This window comes from Bos grunniens, chromosome 5 (genome assembly GCF_055505025.1).
Source record: "Bos grunniens cultivar Pamir isolate PY7600 chromosome 5, Bosgru_T2T1.0, whole genome shotgun sequence".
Taxonomy (NCBI): domain Eukaryota; kingdom Metazoa; phylum Chordata; class Mammalia; order Artiodactyla; family Bovidae; genus Bos; species Bos grunniens.
This window is the reverse complement of record NC_141169.1, coordinates 81,091,164-81,111,950: the sequence shown is the minus strand read 5'-3', so window position 1 is coordinate 81,111,950 and position 20,787 is coordinate 81,091,164. Positions and strand designations below refer to the sequence as shown.

Sequence of the window (20,787 nt, the reverse complement as noted above, 5' to 3'; positions counted from 1 at the left end):
TGTCTGCTTGTGTAATTTCATCTTTATCTGTTGCTGCCTTGGAGAATCCATTTGTTTAAGTACCGGACCAGATGGAGAATGTGAAAGATAAGGGTTATGCCATAAGGTTAAATGGCAGGAAAACAGATTTTCAATTCTATTAATACAGGGTATGAAGCTATCATCTCACAGTGTTCTCATAGGGTTAACACTATTCCTTTGTAATCAAATGGAACCAAAGCCCTGGAAATTCATAATTAGAGCAAAGGGAAGAGAGAGAAGGTTGAGTCAGGGGAGAGGGGTGTGTGTGTGCGTGTGTGTGTGTGTGAGAGAGACAGAGACATATTTTTGAAATTGTAAGAGTAATGATTAAAAAGTAGATAGTTTAGGAATCTATTATACCTACTTAGGAAATATTTTAATCTTCACTTTAAAACATAAAAACAACTTTTGCCTAACACAGGCTTTAGTGCAAATATGCTTTTATAAAATGAAGAGAACTGATAATAAATAATATAGAGTCAAATTTATCCCATACTCAAGGTGTGTGACCATATATGTCTGCTGGATACTGTAAAGGCAGGAGGGTAGGCATGTTGCACCAGATCTGTTAAAGACCCCTGTCTCCACCCTCTATTGATCCCCATCTGTTTTGTTTTTGAATAAATTAAATATTTCAGTTTAACTGGCAACCACATGTGCCTGGTCCCTGTTAAAGACCCCTGTCTCCACACTCTATTGGTCCCCATCTGTTTTGTTTTTGAAAAAAATTAAATACTTCAGTTTAACTGGCAACCACATGTGCCTGGTCCCAGAAGGTCCCTGACAACAAGTCAGAATTATTAACTTTTCCCCCAGATTCTTTTCTTTTCTGTCACTACATGTATTCCTTCTGTATGGTTGACTCTCTTTAAGATCTGTGTGCTGCCAAGTCTTAGCACTAAGATTGGTAGAGATCTCTTCATTCTAAAAAACCATGAATTTGTTCCATTTTATTCTCAGTTACAGCTCCATGTGGACAAAGACCAGTTACTCTCTAAATTTTCATTACAACTTAAAACAGTACCTCTTAGAGTAAAAGTACTATGTAGCAATATCAATATTTATTGAATGCTTAAATGAACTACCTCCCAAGTGTCAGGACCTTAGACACCTGCCTGCCATATAATGAGCACTCAATCTGATGCCATCATTACTGTCATTATTAAATGACTGTGTGTACGTGTGCTAAGTTGCTTTAGTCGTGTCTGACTCTTTGCATCCCTAGGGACTGTAGCTTGCCAGTCTCCTACGTCCATGGGATTTTCCAGGTAAGAAAACTGGAGTGGGTTGCTATGCCCTCCTCCAGGGGATCTTCCCAACCCAGGGATCAAAGCTGCATCTCTTACGTCTCCTGCATTGGCAGTCAGGTTCTTCACCACTAGTGCTACCTGGGAAGCCCATTAAATGCCTATTTGTGTGTAAATGAGTAAGCACTCTTTCTTATGATATTCACTTGTCATATTGGTGAAAAGGAGAGTAAAAATCACAGAACAGGTAATTCTACATTGGGAATCTAGGCACTGGCATGTGCATAAATGAAAGTATTTCAGATTATTAACACTGATTCTGATAAGAGGCTAAACAGAATTCTGAACAAATAAGAACCTGGATTTAGCTACATGACTTTTTAAAAATTCAAGTATTTAATCTTTAGGTTGTCTCTTGACGTTTCTTAAGCATACCACATATATGCAGACAACCGGACATCTGTGGCTCTCAGATTGCTCTCAAACTGTGTTCTTACTGTGGTTGATTTTGAAATTGTTTACCCAAGAGGTTTCTCTGAATTTAGGCCTCAGCCTGGTACCAGGCATCGCCATCTCGGATCACCAGCTTTCTCTGTCTTTTCCACAAAATCTAGTCATAGAGTTATTTTCTCTCACTCGAATTGCTCTTTTCTTAATGAAACTGGAAGTCTTTTTAAAGTTATATCCCTTAATTCAATGTCCCCAATTTCTAGGTGCTAGGTGGGGAATTTGAATTATCCAATTTCTAGAACTCTGCTAGCTACTATGAAGGCCACTAGTCCTCCGTGTCTATTTAAATTTAAGTTAATGATGATTAATTAAGAATTGAATTGCTCAACTGCACCAACCACATTTTAAGTTCTCAACAGCCACAATGGGCTAGTGGCTACTGCCTTGGATAGTACATACATGGAATATTTTCATCACTGAAGAAAGTTCTATTAGCCAGTTCCATCTTAGAAAATGCATTAATGTCATAAGGCAGAATTGAAAATATCACCTGACCAAGGTGATATGGCCCAGCTGGTGCAACTCTGATTCAGTTCAGTTCAGTTCAGTTCAGTGGCTCAGTCATGTCCACCTCTTTGCAACCCCAGGGACTGCAGCAAGCCAGGGCTCCCTGTCCGTTGCCAATTCCTAGAGCTTGTTCAAACTCATGGCCCTCAAGTTGGTGATGCCATCCAACCATCTAGTCCTCTGTCTCCCCTTCCCCTCCTGCCTTCAATCTTTCCCAGCATCAGGGTCTTTTCCAATGAGTTGGTTCTTTGCATCAGGTGGCCAAAGTATTGGAGCTTCAGCTTTAGCATCAGTCCTTCCAATGAATATTCAGGACTGATTTCCTTTAGGATTGACTGGTTTGATCTCCTTGCAGTCCAAGGCACTCACAAGAGTCTTCTCCAACACCACAGTTCAAAAGCATCAATTCTTCAGGGCTTAGCTTTCTTTATAGACCAGCTCACACATCCATACGTGGCTACTGGAAAAACCATAGCTTTGACTAGACGGACTTCTGTCAGCAAAGTAATGTCTCTGCTTTTTAACATGCTGTCTAGGCTGGTCATAACTTTCCTTCCAAGGAGTAAGCGTCTTTTAATTTCATGGCTGCAATCACCATTTGCAGTGATTTTGGAGCCCAAGAAAATAAAGTCTCTCACTGTTTCCATTGTTTCCCCATCTATTTCCCATGAAGTGATGGGACTGGATGCCATGATCTTAGTTTTCTGAATGTTGAGTTTTAAGCCAACTTTTTCACTCTCCACTTTCACTTTCATCAAGAGGCTTTTGAGTTCCTCTTCACTTTCTGCCATAAGGGTGGTGTCATCTGCATATCTGAGGTTATTGATATTTCTTCTGGCAATCTTGATTCCAGCTTGTGCTTCCTCCAGTCCAGCATTTCTCATGATGTACTCTGCATATAAGTTAAATAAGCAGGGTGACAATATACAGCCTTGACATACTCCTTTCCCTATTTGGAACCAGTCTGTTGTTCCATGTCCAGCTCTAACCGTTGTTTCTTGACCTGCATACAGATATCTCAGAAGATAGGTGAGGTGGTCTGCTATTCCCATCTCTTTCAGAATTTTCCACAGTTTGTTGTGATCCGCACAGTCAAAGGCTTTGGTGTAGTCAACAAAGCAAAAGCAGATGTTTTTCTGGAACTCCCTTGCTTTTTTATAATTCAAGGGATGTTGGCAATTTGATCTCTGGTTCATCTGCCTTTTCTCAATCCAGCTTGAATATCTGGAATTTCATAGTTCACATACTGTTGAAGCCTGGATTGGAGAATTTTGAGCATTTCTTTGCTAGTGTGTGAGATGAGTGCAATTGTGTGGTAGTTTGAACATTCTTTTGACATTGCCTTTCTTTGGGACTGGAATGAAAACTGATCTTTTTCAGTCCTGTGGCCACTGCTAAGTTTTCCAAATATGTTGGCATATTGAGTGCAGCACTTTCACAGCATCATCTTTCAGGATTTGAATTAGCTCAACTGGAATTCCATCACCTCCACCATCTTTGTTCATAGAGATGCTTCCTAAGGCCCACTTGACTTTGCATTCCAGGATGTCTGGCTCTAGTTGAGTGATCACACCATTGTCATTATTTGGGTCGTGAAGATCTTTTCTGTATAGTTCTTCTGTGTATTCTTGCCACCTCTTCTTAATATCTTCTGCTTTTGTTAGGTTCATACTGTTTCTGTCCTCTATTGTGCTCATGTTTGCATGAAATGTTCCCTTGGCATCTCTAATTTTCTTGAAGAGATCTCTAGTCTTTTCCATTCTATTATTTTCCTTTATTTCTTTGCACTGATCACTTAGGAAGTCTTTCCTATCTCTCCTTGCTGTTCTTTGGAGCTCTGATTATGAAAGTGAAAGTGTTAGTCACTCAGTCGCGTCCGACTCTTTGCAAACCCATGGACTGTAGCCTGCCAGGCTCCTCTATCCATGGAATTCTCCAGGCAAGAATATTGGAGTGCATTGCCATTCCCTTCTCCAGGGTATCTTCCCAACCCAGGAATCGAACCCAGGTCTCCTGCATTATAGGTAGTTTCTTTACCATCTGAACCACAAGGGAAACTCCAGTAATAAAAAATGTATTATAGTTTTTCTGCTTCATCCATTTCATTTTACATAGAACTTTATGAAAAATATCATCTTTTATTGCTAATAGTATGAGCAAGTCTCTCCCTCCCTCTGTTTGTCATCTCCTTGCAAAGTTTTATTCCAACTATCAACCTTGCCACAGCCCTCAGTATTTCCTAAGCTTCAGCCAGACTCAGGCAAGGAGTAGGGCCCAGGAATGGGATAATACTGCCCGAGGCACATATTTCCCAGCAAGGCAAAGGTCACGGAAACTTAATGGTTGTTCTTAAAGGCCTCATGATGATAATCCTGCAACCTGACAGTGACATCAAAATGACCACATCCAAGCCATGTGCCTGATCTATATACCTGTGTTGGACTGAATGAAAGAGTTAGTTGCTTAGTCGTGTCCAATTCTTTGTGACCCCATGGATGGTAGCCATCCAGGCTCCTCTTTCCATGGGATTTCCCAGGCAAGAACACTGGAGTGGGTTGCCATTTCCTCCTCCAAGTGATATTCCCAACCCAGAAATAAAATCTGCGTCTCTTGCATCTCCTGCCTTGGCAGGTAGACTCTTTACCACTAGTGCCACCTGGGAAGCCCTGTGTTCCTCTGTTAGATCAAGGCTAATAGCTACAGAGTAACTATCCTGTTGTTCCTTTCCATCTGTATAGTTATGGATCATGTTTTTGTTTTGTTGTGTTTCTGGGAGTGATCAGTTCCCACTTAATCATAAACCCTATTTATCCTTTGTTTAAATTATAATCACCATCTTGCTATTTTCTCAGAGTAAAGTTTGAGAGAAGCCTGAAGGTAAGCTAGCTAAATGAGAGTGATCCTTTAAAATCACGTAAGACCACTGCATTTCTCTGCTCGAAGTCCTCCAAGGATGGAAACTTGTTTGGCATAAGGGCTGAAGACCTTACAGTCCCCGTCCTTCAGTGCCCTGCATCGTCTGTCCCTGTGGCCTCTCCGCCCGGGCTTCTGTCGTTTCCTCTCACTTGCCTCCTCCCTGCTCTTCAGATACACTGGCACCCTCACACCTCAGGACCTCTGCACGTGCGCTGTCCTACTCTTGCCATGTGGCTTGCTCCTTTCAGATCTTTGTTGAAACACCACTTTTTAACTAAGGCCATCCCTAACCACCTCAATTTAAAGTTTCAGCTTTTACCCCCAGCACTTCCTATCTTCTTTCATTCTTTTATTCTCTATAGCACTTATCACTATCTGATATATTTCACGTGTATATGTATATATGTGGGTTTCCCAGGTGGCACAGTGGTAAAGAATCTGCCTGCCAATGCTGGAGATGTGGGTTTGATTGCTGGGTTGGAAAAATCCCCTGGAGCAGGAAACGGCAATCCACTCAGTAGTCTTGCCTGGAGAATCCCATGAATAGAAGAGCCTGGCAGGCTATAGTCCCTGCGGTTGCAAAGAGTCAGACATGACTGAGCATGCACACACACACAATACACACACACGTATTTAGTATTACCTGTTTTCCCCTATTAGAATGTTAGCTCCACAAGGACAGGTATTTTTGCCTTGTGTTCACTGCTTTATTCCCAATACCTACACATGTACCTGGTACATAGGATGTTCTCTAGCAATGCTTATCAAATGAATGGATGGATGAATGAGTGTCCGTGAATCTTTGATTTCCTGCAAAGGGTAGCTTCCAGTTATTAACTCAAAGGTAGCTTCTTCTCTTGAAAACAAACAACTACGTTTTTCAGTATGTCAGGTAATAAAAGATACACTAAGTATAAGTTAAGCTACAGAAAAATAAGCTGTATTAGTGTAGCTCCAACAAAACTTTAGTTCACACAGCAGACTTTATCTACTATATGATGATACCTAAGTAGGTATTATTTTCTTTATGATAAAATTATGACATCTAATTTATATAGATTTGCTTTTTAAAATGGCTTCATGATATTCAATGTCTAGATAATACAAAGTGAACATAAATCCTGCTAATAACACTTTTAAGCACCTGTGTTTTCAGTATTCAAATAATTCAAAGAGGAAATTAACAATAGTTTTTCAAACTTTTAAAGGGAAGAAAGAGAAAACACAAAGGGAAAACCTGGTTCACATGAACGGGAATTATTTTCTTACCTTGATGTGCTGAATTCCACCCATGTTCATCCAGGCCTGTGCTTGATCTGGATTTAACTCCACGGCCGCTTTATAGCTCTAAATACATAAGAAATATCTTCAGGCTGGGAAATGAGAACCCATCTTTAACACTGTAGGATTGTGGAAAGCATTTTCTATATATGTGGAAATTTAAATGGTTGATAAAATGAACAGTCATGTCTAGTTCTCAGGTGTTCCCTTTATTTCTATTATTTTTCAAAGCTGATGATTCTAAAGTGGAGGAAACTGAAATGTGTAATTTCCTTGCAGAGCTAACCTCTGGACTTACAAAGGCTGAAGACACCTGCCAGGCATGCAGGTGATTTCTATTACACGCATCATTTCCTACTGGCCTTGATCTGCTAGAAAATGGTGCTCTTAGACCTTTTCACTGTAAATGGACTTTGCAAGAAAAAAATTATAATCATAGAATCTTTGTTTCCTAAACAGCTTAACCCTCTCACAAAATCTGATCTGATTATTCAGCCCATGCTTAAATTCTTGCAGGGACTGGTATTCTGTATTTCTTTAATGAAATCTAATAATTTTTTACCAGAGGATAGTTTTAATCATTAGAAAGCCTTTGTTTTTCTTCTGCCTTTTGAGAGATCTTAAAGTGTTTGAAGAGAGTTACTTGTTTCTCAAATATTTTTTGTCTGAATAACATGTATCATAATGTCCTATCTGTGAAGTACATTTTTAACATTTGCACATTGTTTTGCATCAAAGGGTATATTCACCATTGAGCTTTGATTTTAAGAGCTGTCACTTTAAATAAAACTAAAGGCTAAGAGTACTGTCTTTGATTACAAAGCTAAGTATCCATGTGTATATATTAATGTTCCTTGCTATTTTCCTGAATAAGAATCCACCTGAACAGATCCATAAATAACTAGAATCTGTCCATCACTCCTCTACTTCAGTTTGAAGAGAAAGAAGCAAATGTTAAGAAATTGTATTGCTAAAAAGTTGCTAAAGGTAACTGAAGAGTATGTTTTGTGTTAATTTTTATCAGCAGAATAAAGTGTCTATTTCTTATTCTCTGTATAACCTTGAATAAGTTAGAAAAGCTCTGAGTCTCAATTCAGTCATAAAATGAAGACGATGAGCATGTCTTTCTTATATGATTGTTGTGAAGATTATAATAAGTGTGAATTATACATTAAAAAACTAACATTGTAGCTGCTATTATTAGCCAATGGCTTTACTCCTACTCTTCACAAATCAAGCCATAATGACTATTTAATCCATTAGTCAAGTAACTAGAAAATACTTTTGTTTTTAATACAATATATAAAATACAGACAGATATAGATACCATATAAGTACTCATACAAATGATCATGTAAGTTATAAATAATTAAAGAAAGACAGCATTGAAAATTTCATAAGGCAGAGAAGAATTTAGTTTCTGCTCAAATAGGCCACCGTTTCTGTTTTAACATTCACATTCAAATTAGTTTCTCCAAATATCTTTACGTGCTTTTCCAATAATATTTAAAAGCCACTTACTATTTATTTTCAAAAACAATCTTATCATTTGAAATTTCACTTTTTTGCATAATTTTATGACTTACTTAATTATAACCTGTGGCTTTATTGAGGAAAATATATGGCACTTCTGTAACATTTCATTATGCTTGTAAATATCTTTTTATTTCAAAGTGGGTTATCAATTTCATTCCAAAGATACACACATTAACACTGCTAAGATGCAACATACTATGTTTTAGAACACAGAAGGAAGCAGTCCTTTCCACAAGGAAAATGCAGTCGAAATAGGGAGCTAACCAGCGCTTATGCATGTGCACAGAGGGAAGAGGAAGGAGAGGATTGGAGATGGAGAGGAGAGAGAGAGACTCCCAACACAATATATGATGCTTTCAAGTCACTAGATGAAAGGATGGTGGGGAGGGCTCCCTGAGGAGACACAGGCCTGTGTCGGTAGATGAGCGGGATTCTGCAGGGACTGGTGGATGGGGTGGACAGTGTTATAGGACATGTGGAATGCCAAAGCTCCTTGGGGCACTAGTCTAGCTGAAACAGAGGGTTACTGAAGGCAAACAGAGCGCAGAAGAGTGAGAGAGAGAGAGGGGAAAGCTTACTAGAGGGCAAAATGTGGAATGCTTTAAACATCAAGCTAAAGGTGATAATTCAGAAAATAATGCGGAGGTATTGTAGAACTCCTAATGGTCAAAAACCAGAGGCTCAATTATCAAAAGAAATAAACTTACAATGTCAATTAATCAGAAAAATCACTCTACCAACATGCCATTGATCTTAGCTTTCAAAGTATATATTTCATTAAAGATTGAGAGAGTATTAATTTTAATCCATGAATTTAATAACAATTTTATTAAGTGTTAATACCTCAAAAGCTTTGTCCAGGAGGTTCTGCTCTCTCAGTTGGTTTCCTTTTGTGAAAAAAAGTTCAGATATAACTTTTGGGTCCTTTGGTTTCAGCTTGAGAGCCTTGTCTATAGCATCAAGTGCCTGTATAGGTTGGAAATTAAGACACAGTAAGTATAGATTAGATAAAGAAAAACTGACTTAAACAATATCTTCCATTCTTTCTGTTTTTATGTATTGGCTAGTGTGGTGAGTGATGATCAAAACACATTCTTCATCTTATCTGATGTTCTCACTGAGGAATAATGCAGCCCTGACCAAATAATTTCCCTATACTCCAGGTTTCCTATTTATTTCCAATGAAATATCCCTGATCACTTTATAGGAACATTGTGTGATCCTGTTGAAACAACATCCGGGGTTGGATGTTTTGCCCCGGCCACATGTCCCTCTGGACCGCTCCAGCAGCCTCATCTTGGGCCTGGTGCTCACTCTGCCCCCAGCACCCACTACCCCACCCCCTGCAGCCAGAGATCCCTTCAAGGCACAAATCTGACAAGTCTTTCTTCTCCTTAAAGCCTCCAAGCTTCTTGCAATATAAGGAAAAAGTCCCTTGTCCTGGTCCCAAGCCTTAGGATAGAGTGCCCAGCAACCTCTGTGGTTACATTTCACACGCCCCCTATTTCCTCAAGCCCATCCTGCAGACAGTCCATTCGCTGTTGATTGGGGCCTTTTCATGCTTGGAATGCTATTCACTGCCCTTTTTTGTTTAATAACTCCTATTCGCCACTCAACCTTCAACTTCACGTCACTCTATAGAGAACCCTACCACCCAGACTATTCGGGTTCCCTGGACATGCGCGTTAGGGACCATGCTGCTCTTCATGACATCGCTGAACACAACTATAATTCTGCACTAGTTTTGTGATTACTTGTTCAACCTTCATCTCCTCTTCGATTGTAAACTCCAGGAGGACAAGGGAAATAATTTTTGTGTTCTTTTTTTCCCCCAACACCACTTTATTCCCATTTGATAAATATTTTGTTGAATCAGTTCATGAATCTACTGGTTGTGTGACTTAAAAATGAAGATAAACAGTGCAGTTGTAATACAGGGCCACTGACATGCCTTAAAAGGGTTGTTATAAGGATTCTATAAGATATATTTGAGGGAACATGAAAAGTTATAAAAGAAACCAACGTTAGTCTTTATTCAGTTAGCTGAAAACAAACTGAATGACACCACATAAAACCTTCAGACCCAGAACAAACCAAGAAAACAACATTTCAAGGGGTCGTCTAAGCAGTCAAGGAGGTATCTGTGCAAAGTGCCAAGGGATAATGTTCAAGACTGCTCGCCCTTGTGAGAGTGCAGGCTGGAGGGTCATCAGCTACACCCGATTTGTGCCGTGAACACAGACAATTCCAAACAGTGTGCTCTCTACCTTGTCGTGCTGCTCCTGCTTGCTGTGGATGGCGGACAACAAGCGATAGCATTCAAGGCACCCAGTCTCCTCTGACACAATGTGACTGGTCATCTTCTCAGCTTCTTTTGTCTGCCCCATCACGGCCAAAACCTGAGCCTGCAAAACCACACGGACCTTGGCTTAGATAGCACTTGGTTATCATCTTATCAAAGAAATCATTCAGGGAACATTTCCCACAAAAGTGCTCAGCATCTATTTGTGACACACAGAGAGGGCTGACTTATCACAGTTATTAATAACAGACTTTAGTCTTCTGTTGTTTGTTTCTTTATGTAGGCATGTGCCTGCATTTGTGCATGCATGGCCGGAATATCAAAGTCATTCAATGAAATGACTTGTGCCTTTTTAAAAAAGTGAACTATGTGAAAGAGAAATATTTCCCTATGGTTTCAACAGAACGCTGTTTTTAAAACAAGAAAACAAGTTTGTTTTACTGTAAATCTAAGGAAAAGGAAGAGTAATGATCCAAAAATTGAAATAAAAAATATTGCCAATATTCATTTTCCTAAATTTGATACCTAACTGTTCTGTGGTTGTGTTAGAGAATGTCCTTGTTCTTAGAAACTGTATGCTGAAGTATTTAGCAGTAAAGATTAAGAGATTGATAATCTCACACAGCTCAGGAAAAAAATAACATGTATTAATAATATGTATATGCACATACATATCTAAATATGCACATACATACATGTACACATACACATACACACATACATACTCTAGAGGCGATAGATGCATCAAGGTGCTAAAAATTTATCAATCTGGGTAAAAGAATGTGCAGGATGCTATATAGAATTCTTGCAAGATTTTGTAGGTTTGAAATGATTAAAAAAAAACATAAAAGTGTCTTTAGGGTCCATGTGTTTGGTGAATGGGTCTAACATTGGTTAAATATGAATATTCATTAAATGGATATAGTATAGCATTCTAGTTCCCATTACGAGGCTTACTAACTACAGCTCCCTGTATTGCATGCCATGCATTTCTTCTCTTCTCCATCTTCTTTCTTTCCTCTGTCTACTCACCAGTGCCAGGCGGAGTTCCCTTTGGGAAGGCTGAAGGGCCACGGCTTCCCTGTAAGTCTGCAAAGCCTCTTCGTATCTGCCAGTGTTGTAATACAGCGCTCCCAGAGGTGACAGTATCTCAGTTTTGCGTGCTACCTGTAGGGCGCTGAATTTTGAGGAAATAAATGGACATTTTTCTTCTAATAGGTACATTTCCAAAGGTTGAAATTTAGATTCAGGGACCACTGTCTATGGTTTGAGACTCTGTTCCCACCTGGTCTTTGTTTTTATATCAAGAAGAATGTTAAAAAAAAAAAAAAAAAGATCATGGTGCCATCCTCTGACTATAAGAATGTTTCTAGTGACCTAGCAATATGTAAATTGGGCCCCAAGGATCTTTTCCATTCACCGAGATAGGCTTGTTTTGATGTATGCAAGTTTTTCATTCAGATCCATTTTTAAAACTGTGATTTTTAGTTTGGGTTGTTAAGTCCATAGCTTCAGAAAACAATGGACTAACTAAAATGAGAATTAAACTCCAAACTTGGTTTAGCACCATATTTTAACCGGCAGGCAAAAATGTCATTAATCAGGATATCATTTATCCTCATAGTACCATTTATGGTACTGTTCTCTGGAGAGGGGAATCTGTTTTGCCTGCATTGGCAAAATTTGCTAGTACTCTGAAAGAATCTGTTCCAAATAACCAAGACTTTGATGGCCAACTGCAGGAGCTTTGGGTGACTTACAAAGTGAAAAACAGGACCTTTACCGTTTGTACCACTCTTCAGCCACACTGTTGTCTCCCAGTGACCTGTAGAGCCTCCCTAGGTTCACCATGGCCACATGATGGCTTGGGCTAAGTTTGATGGCCTGTTGGTAATGGGCCACTGCCTTCTCTGGAAAGCCTGCAACCAAAGGCAGGTTGGTAAGAGCAGAGCATGCCTTAGTTATAAAACAGACCAACTCTTTTTCTTCCTTTTTAACATATGAACTCTTTTAATTTCTCCTCTGGTGATGATCATTCTTCTTGCAGCCATACCATTAAATTATTCACTTTGTAAATTAGCACACATTTTGGCTTCTTGCCACCACCTAACTTTGGACCATTTCACTGTTCACTTTCACTTAAAACCTATTTATTTTATTAAATATATTATTTTCATCGAAGTGTTTTCTGGCTATTGCCCTAGCTGATAGGATGTTTTGAAATTATCAGTGATTGGTATTTACACAAGATATTGTTGCTTCTCACTATATGCAAAGTAGAATGTGCTATTATAGAAAGAAAACTGTCCTGAGGCAACTTCTGAGGGTCTATTACAATTATTCTACTGCAACCTAGTGACTGAGACACTCCTTTAAATAAGGCAGCTGCTATATTTTGAAAATATCTTTTTAAATAGTATGTTTTGGTTTAGATGGTATTTATTGAATGGGACTTTAATAATAATAATAATACCAACTTGCATTTGTCCAATGCACTGTATATTTTAAAACCTTTTAGTTAAACAACCTCATATGATTTTTGCAGATGTTTTGATCCTATTTAGCTGTCTTTTGAAAGCATTTAGTTCCCTCTTGGGATTTAAATGATATTAAAAAATATTATCACTTTACAGATATAGATGCAGAAGTGCAAAGACATTAGGAAACTCAACAAAAATCCCAGGGCAAGTGAGGATAAAGGCCAGAACTAGAATCAAGTCTCTCTGGTATGATGAGATTCCCCAAAGAACCTTCCTTGTGAAATTATGTGTAAGTGAATGAATTGTGGGATAGTCTAAAGTTCTACATGGTGTGTTTACCTGCACAGACATCTTCTCAAGTCTATCTTCTTTGAATGTAAGTTTGACCAGGAGGTGCCAAAAAAAAAACCTCTGCATGTGTAAGGGTCTATGTATAGGTCACAGGTGAGAGGGAGAATAATACCAGTACAAAAGCATGAATATAGTGGGAGTGTGGAAAGGTACACAGTGGTTAGTGAGATTTGGGGGTTGGGAGTTGGGGTGGGATATTTTGTTGTTGAAGTAGAAGGAAGAGGGCTGGATCAGGCCAACAGGAGGTCTCTTCTTCCTTTTTGGTAAAATTTTTGATACCTAATTGATTATTATGTTGCTAATGAACCAGCAGGTGGCACCATGAAACAATTTTGAAACAGTTTTACATGCAAAAATAAAGGATGTTTCCTAGGTATATCAGAATGTAAATTTATGTCCTATGGAACAGAAGAGCTTCAAATATCCTAGAAAATAAAAACCCTCTTGAGCATTTCATATCGACAAAATAATTAAAATTGAATTTGATTGCAGGGAAGGTAGTCTAATAGTTAATGAGAACAAAGTGGTGTTTTTGTATTAAATTCAAGTATCTTTTCATCCTTTCTAAGTATTCAACACATGCCAACAGTATGTGGGAGCGCAAATCATAAAGAAGACCGGATTCCTGCCCAGTAAAGTTTTACATTAAATGAGATAAAGCAAGTATATTTTATATAGCACCTGTTTTATAAGAGTATATCAATTATAATGGAACAGTTCCTTAGTATCACATAAGGAATGGTGAAATAATTCTGAAGACTTTTAAATCAGGTGTAGAAAAGTATTTACCATCTGCCAGTAAATTGATTCAGAGGCAGTTTCTGCATCATTGTAGAGAACAGTTCATCATTATAGATTTATAAACTTGTATAAGTGCTATTCAAAGGAGACAGCTACTCATTAAATCATCAAGGCCACTTTCTGGCCACCTGGGAAGTTTTCTTGAACGATCTGACTATAAGAACTGGGCAGATTTTACCAAACTGAGACTGAAGATTTAGAAAACTGACAGCAAGTACAATGGGATGGTCAATGTGTTTCCTGCCAAGCCCAGTGAGTTCTACTTTTGAAGCATTATTTGTGTGGATTGCCACTTAGCTTGTTAGATAGTATTATCTCATCTCAACAGGTTCTCTTTAATCTCACCAGTATCAACTAGGAAAACTCCATAGTTGTTGTGTAAGTCTGAGCTATCTGGGCATTTCTTTATTCCAGCCAGGTATATTTCCTCAGCTTCTTTAAATCTCTCCTTTAAAAAAGAACAAAGAAAAATACATGAGAGAGTTTTTTTTTTTTTTTTTTAATCAGCAATAAACTGAATAACAGAAATGGGAAAAGCAGAAAATAACTTACTGAACATCTGCTATGCAATAGGCACCAAGATCAAACACTACTTACTTTGAGTTAAAGTCAGTGTCAACTGCACGGATATCAATGATATCATACTTGTGTTTAGTTCCTTCAGCACAAACCAGCTGATGTTTACTAAGAAGCAACATCTTGGATGTGAGAGTTGGACTATAAAGAAGGCTGAGCGCCAAAGAATTGATGCTATTGAACTGTGGTGTTGGAGAAGTCTCTTGAGAGTCCCTTGGACTGCAAGGAGATCCAACCAGTTCATCCTAAAGGAGATCAGTCCTGGGTGTTCATTGGAGGGGCTGATGTTGAAGCTGAAACTCTAATACTTTGGCCACCTGATGTGGAGAGCTGACTCATTGGAAAAGACCCTGATGCTGGGAAAGATTGAGGGCAGGAGGAGAAGCGGACGACAGAGGATGAGAAAGTTGGATGGCATCACCGACACAATGGACATGGGTTTGGGTGAACTCTGGGAGTTGGTGATGGACAGGGAGGCCTGGCGTACTGCGGTTAATGGAGTCGCAAAGAGTCAGACATGACTGAGCGACTGAACTGAACTGAACATCTGAAAGGATTTGCCCTACAGAAAAAGCTTCAAAGCAGATGTTTGAAAGGGATGCCTTCCATCCCAGCAACTCTCTGGATGAAAACAGGTGATCCATTCATACAGGAATGTCTTCTGGGCTGGGTGATCTCACTGGGAGACAGGGTTATGGTGCTTGTTCAGCCGCTAAGTTGTGTCTGACTCTTTGTGACCCCATGGGCTGCAGCATGCCAGGCTTTCTTTTCCTCCACTATCTCCTGGAGTTTGCTCAAACTCATAGAAGGCCTGGCTAATTGTCTATCAGCTGCATTTGCATGGCTAGCTCTCCCACCTATACTGTATGAATTTGGGGAGAGAATTTTTTGAAGGAGGTGGGTGTGGAGGTTGATGCTAATTATAGGAGGGCTTTGCCTATCCTTTTTTAAAAAAATATTTCTATAGCTTACCAAACCATTTGTTACTTCCCTTATCACTCTCCACTTTCCATCTCTGAGCTGCATCCTTCCGATAGGAATACAGGGTCCCTTGAGGCACACCTCCAACTCCTCCCTTTGTGGCATGGCCCACGTCAATTGCCACAGCTTCAACAGATCTTCTTCCAGGTGCTTTGGTTTTCTACTCTAATGATCCACTTTAACATACTTCAATAATCCTGAATTAGCTTTTAGGCACATTTTCCACAACCATCTGAGATTGTCATGTCACACTTTCTTTTACAATATAGAAGGTAATGGCTAATTAATGACTCAAAGCCACTCAGGTTCTAACAATAACTCACAAGTAAACCACTTCCTAGTACTGCTGTGAATGTCAGGTGAAAGGCAATGGTTTGGCATAAAACACAGAGCAACTTTTTCTTTTGTGTGCTCTGATCATGGACACTGTCCATAATTTTATCAGAAGTTACTACTACTAAGCATTCAAACAGACACAGGAAAAGGGAATGACAACATCATTTTTCTCAGACATGACACCTTAAGCTTGTGACTAAAAATGCCCTGAGTACTGAACAAGAAGTCAAGACATCTAAATTTGATTTTACACAGAAAGGCAAAGACACTTAACTCTCGGTAGAATGACCAATGCCATCTCTCTTAATCTACATACTTAAGTACCATTTAGGGAACAAAGTGTGGTTTAAATTTGGCAGATTTCTCTTATTTGAAGTGCAAATCCACAGTCCAGCAAAAATGGATTTCCATATTTCTAAAAATGTGTTTTCTAATTGCTAAACTCAAAAGAATTGTCAAACTAAAACAAACAAAAAAAAACCTCAAAGATGAATGAAAAATATCAAGCTATCTCTTTTCAATCTATTGAAGAAAAAAAACTTAATGAAGATATCACCCACTGTGTGTGTGCATGTTAAGTCGCTTCAGTCGTGTCTGACTCTTTGCCACCCTATGGACTTAGCCCGCCAGGCTCCTCTGTCCATGGGATTCTCCAGGCAAGAATACTGGAGTGGGTTGCCATGCCCTTCTCCAGGGGACCTTGCTGACCCAGGGGTCAAACCTTCATCTCTTAAATCTCCTGCATTGGCAGGTGGGTTCTTTACCACTAGTGACACCTGGGAAGCCCCATCACCCACTGAAGGTCTCACAAATTGGTGAGTGTACATGTGTGTGTGTTAGATGGAGACAGGCAAGTCACAAATTACATATGATCCCAATTGAATTAATAGAGAGTAGTATTGGATATTTATTCATTTGTCCATTCATTCAGCACATGTTTTCAGTAATTGCTATAGAAAGCATAGCATAGTGATTAAGAACTGGGCTGCCATATGGAGGTGCCTCAAAAAAGCTAAAAATAGAGTTGCTATATGATACAGCAATCCGAATCCTGTGCATACATCCAAACAAAGTATAATTTAAAAAGATACATGTACCCCTATGTTCATAGCAGCGCTATTTACAAATAGTCAAGACATGTAAACAACCTAAATGTCCATTGACAGATGAATGGATAGAGATGTGGTGTATTTATACACTGGAATATTACTCAGCTATCAAAAAGAATGAAATAACACCATAACGCCATTTGCAGCAATGTGGATGGACCTGGAGATGATCACACCAAGCAAAGTAAGTCAGAGAAAGACAAATACTATATGACATCACTATAGTATGTGGAACATAAAATACAACACAAATGAGCATAACTACAAAAAAGAAACAGACTCACAGACACTGAGAACAGACTTGGTTGCCAAGGCAGGGGAAGGTGGGTAGGAGAGAAGAGGAGGGAAGGAATGGGAGTTTGGGATTAGCAGAAGCAAACTTTTATATATAGGATGGATAAACAACAAGGTCCTACTGTATAGAACAAAGAACTATATTCAATATCCCATGATAAACTAGAACAGAAAAGAATATAAAAAAGAAAAAGTTATATATATATATATATATATATATATATATATACTTCCCAGGTGGCACTAGTGGTAAAGAACCCACCTGCCAATGCAGGAGACATAAGAAACATGGATTTGATTCCTGGGTCAGGAATATCCCCTGGGCAACCCACTCCAGTATTCTTGCCTGGGGAATCCCATGGACAGAGGAGCCTGGTGGGCTACAGTCCATAGGGTCAGAAAGAGTTGGAGATGACTGAAATGACCTAGCACACGTGTGCATGCACACACACACACACACACACATGACTGAATCACTGTGCTATGCAGCAGAAATTAACACAATATTGTAAATCAACTGTACATCAATAAAACTAGAAAAAGGAATTGGGCTACCAGTGCTTGGCACATGGATTGGAATCCCAACCCCACCATTTACTGTCCCTATGACTTTACTTCCCCTCTATGTTGCCAAGTGTAAAGGAATAACCTATTTCAGAAGGTTGTTCTGAAGATTAAGTGGATTAAAACAGTTGAAGCCCTCAGGACAATGCCTAGCAAGTAGCACTTTGTCATGTTAGCCTCTACCCTTATTACTACTACTAGGAGTAGTATTTGTTGAGCACATTTAAACACAAAGATGGCATTAGTATCAAACACTAACACTGGTCATAACACAAGAAAATCGAGATTTTAAAGAAATGGTTACCCAGTTTCAGATTAGCCAGGGCATTGTTTCTCTGGTTGCCTCCAAGAAATTGTTTACTGACCTCTGTATCAGAGATGATTAAAAAAATTAAAAGGATGAACATTCAAGTTACTTTTACTCTTTCTCATATAGGGTTAACTAAAGGGCTTTGATGGGAAATGCCACGTGGACAGCGTTGCGACACCTGATATGGCCACAGCAACAATACCAGGGAACCTGGGCTCAAGATCACATGCACTTACCTCTTTACTACACTGCTCACATTGAATTGTATTCCGTAGTTCAGTTGTCTTTGAGCTCCTTCAATAGACGCATTTTGTTTCATTCCTCCCCAGGTCTTGGGCATCTATCTCCCAGGGGTATAAGTAGTAGCACCACCCATGTGTCAAGTATATAGCGGAGACAGAAGAGTGGGTAACAGACAATTCTACCCTCACAGACAAGAAAGTGAGATTTGGGCAAGAGGGAGACACTGTGATGGCTGGGAACAGTGTCACAAAAGCAAGGTGCTTGGGAAGCAAACAGGAGTGACACCCAGACTGGTGTTTAATAGATTCTCTACACCTGCCAAGATCCAAATGCCAGGAAATGCAGGTTACCATTAACTCCAGCAACTGTATAATATGAAAATGTGCTTGAAAAAAATCTGTGCTATTTGAGATCTTAAAAATATCCTTATAACTAAACTGTGAGAGAGTTGAAAGATATTTTTCCTGAAAGGAATAAAATTGATGTCCTCATATTCTAAGTTGCTGAAGTCAAATACAAGAGCTTTCAAGTGCAATTACTGTTGTGCCTGATTTAATTTTACTTTCCCCCCACATTCCTGGCTGCTCCAAAAAGGCAAAGAGATCACCTTTTTCATCTAAAATCCATTTTTGGATTTATGAGCTGGGTCTCCACTAGAAACGCAATTTTCAAAGTCCAAAGAAGTAATGCGATTTAAAAGACCATCCATGTCTAGAGAAAGTAATCACATTCCTGTGCCTTTGGTATCCCCAAGGGCAGCCTCCAGACTCGGGTCTATGAAAAATGTTTTCAATATCTGTCTTTCTTGTCCTTTCACTTGACTGTAAATTTCAAAGAATGATTAACTCCACTTATTAAAAAACGTAAAGGAGCCACAAGTGCAGGAGAAAAATGCTTTCTAGGTATTTATTTAAAACAAATTTTGCCTTCTCTGGAAGGGCAGTGCATTTATCTTCAAAAGCAGTATTCTTAATCCCTCAAGTTCAGTTTCATTTACCTCATCTGGCTAGATGTCCTGACCTAAGCTGATCACTCCCAATCTCTACTGACTTGTGACAGCCAGAGGAAATGAATATAAGCTATTTATAGGACAACTTTAATTTAAAATGTTTGTGACCCGGAGAATAGTTCTGACAAATAATATGGCCATCAGAGTCCCCAACCAACCACTGCCTCAGCATGAAATCAGCCTTCGAGGACAGTGGTTAAAAATGGGCAGCGTGCAGCCATGGGCCCCACTCCAAGGCTCAAAAGAATTTTCAGTGGGGTGGAAACAAAAGAGCCCGGGGAGAGAGAGAAAATGCTGTCAACATCTCCACACTGAACGTGCTGTAATTACCGACGTGGCGTGCTTTTTACCTCAAGGAAGGGAAAGTGAGAAGTAGATCTGAAAACGGGCCTTTTGTCATTTACTCTCTCAGGTCAACTGATATGTCTGCAAAAGATTTCTTATACTTCAAACTGCAGCAACCAGCAGAGCAAATGGACATGGGCTCAATGCAGCTATCTTCAAACTTCTGGTTTGCACTCTAAAACTTACTGAGGACCCCAAAGAGCTTTGTTTATATGATGTACATTTATGAACATTTACCACAACAGAAATGAAGCATTTTTCTTTAATAAACTGATAATAAACTATATTTACTTAAAATAATAAACCAACAACCAATAACACATTCATAAGAAAATATATTTTTCCAAAGCAAAAAAAAAATTCAGTGAGAAGACTGATATTATTTTCTATTTTTCCAAGTATTTTAAATATCTGGATTGATAGAAGATAGCTGGGTTCTTATATCTACTTTTGCACGAATCTATTTCTGTATGTTTTTTAGCTAAAGTATGTGAAGGAATGTGGTGTCACACAGACATTCAGTTGGAAAGGGGAGTATATTTTCATATTCTTTTCATGACTGTGAATACATCATGTAGCTTATAAAAAATTACTATATACTTGGGCAAGAATGAGAGTAAAAAAGGCAAATTACCTGTGACTATTATAAAAACTGCACAAACCTTCTTGGACCACAGGGGGCCTAGTCAACCCTTTGTGAACAGCTGCTTAATGAATGGCCTGGAACATGTTCTTACTGTGTAGCAGGTGTAGGGTGTGACGTTCTAAAGTGGTGAAAGACCTACAGAGATGCAGCAGGAAGGTTGTGCGCTCTGACATTACGGCCGTGCGTCTGGTCTGCTTCCCACTACTCTGACTCTGACCAATGATGTGTGCACACAGATCTGCCAGGGATCTCCCAATTAGCCAAATGACTATTTACCATTACAAGACTGGCAAATGTAGGACCACTCGACATTTAAATTCATGTCAGTGACTTCTCCAAGCAGCTCTTTAAAACACAATGGCTCAGAACACAAAGCAGAGATGCCTTTTTTCTCAGCCTCTTCTTTGCTTTTATTTTCTTTG

At 39.1% G+C, this 20,787-nt stretch overlaps 1 protein-coding gene across 6 annotated transcripts in view; it reads right to left on the bottom strand.

Moving 5' to 3' along the window:
- TMTC1 (transmembrane O-mannosyltransferase targeting cadherins 1) overlaps positions 1-20,787 on the bottom strand; it is a 315,289-nt gene that overhangs the window by 6,390 nt on the left and 288,112 nt on the right. For all 6 annotated transcript variants that reach the window (XR_015164144.1, XR_015164145.1, XM_086401542.1 and 3 more), the window contains 6 exons: positions 14,298-14,400; positions 12,104-12,239; positions 11,353-11,497; positions 10,286-10,423; positions 8,862-8,984; positions 6,471-6,548 (listed from right to left, as the gene is read on the bottom strand). Coding sequence is in view for 4 of the 6 variants with exons in the window: in XM_086401542.1 (XP_086257668.1) it covers positions 6,471-6,548; positions 8,862-8,984; positions 10,286-10,423; positions 11,353-11,497; positions 12,104-12,239; positions 14,298-14,400 (723 nt within the window). In the remaining 2 variants the exon portion in view is untranslated. The remainder of the gene's footprint in view (positions 1-6,470; positions 6,549-8,861; positions 8,985-10,285; positions 10,424-11,352; positions 11,498-12,103; positions 12,240-14,297; positions 14,401-20,787) is intronic.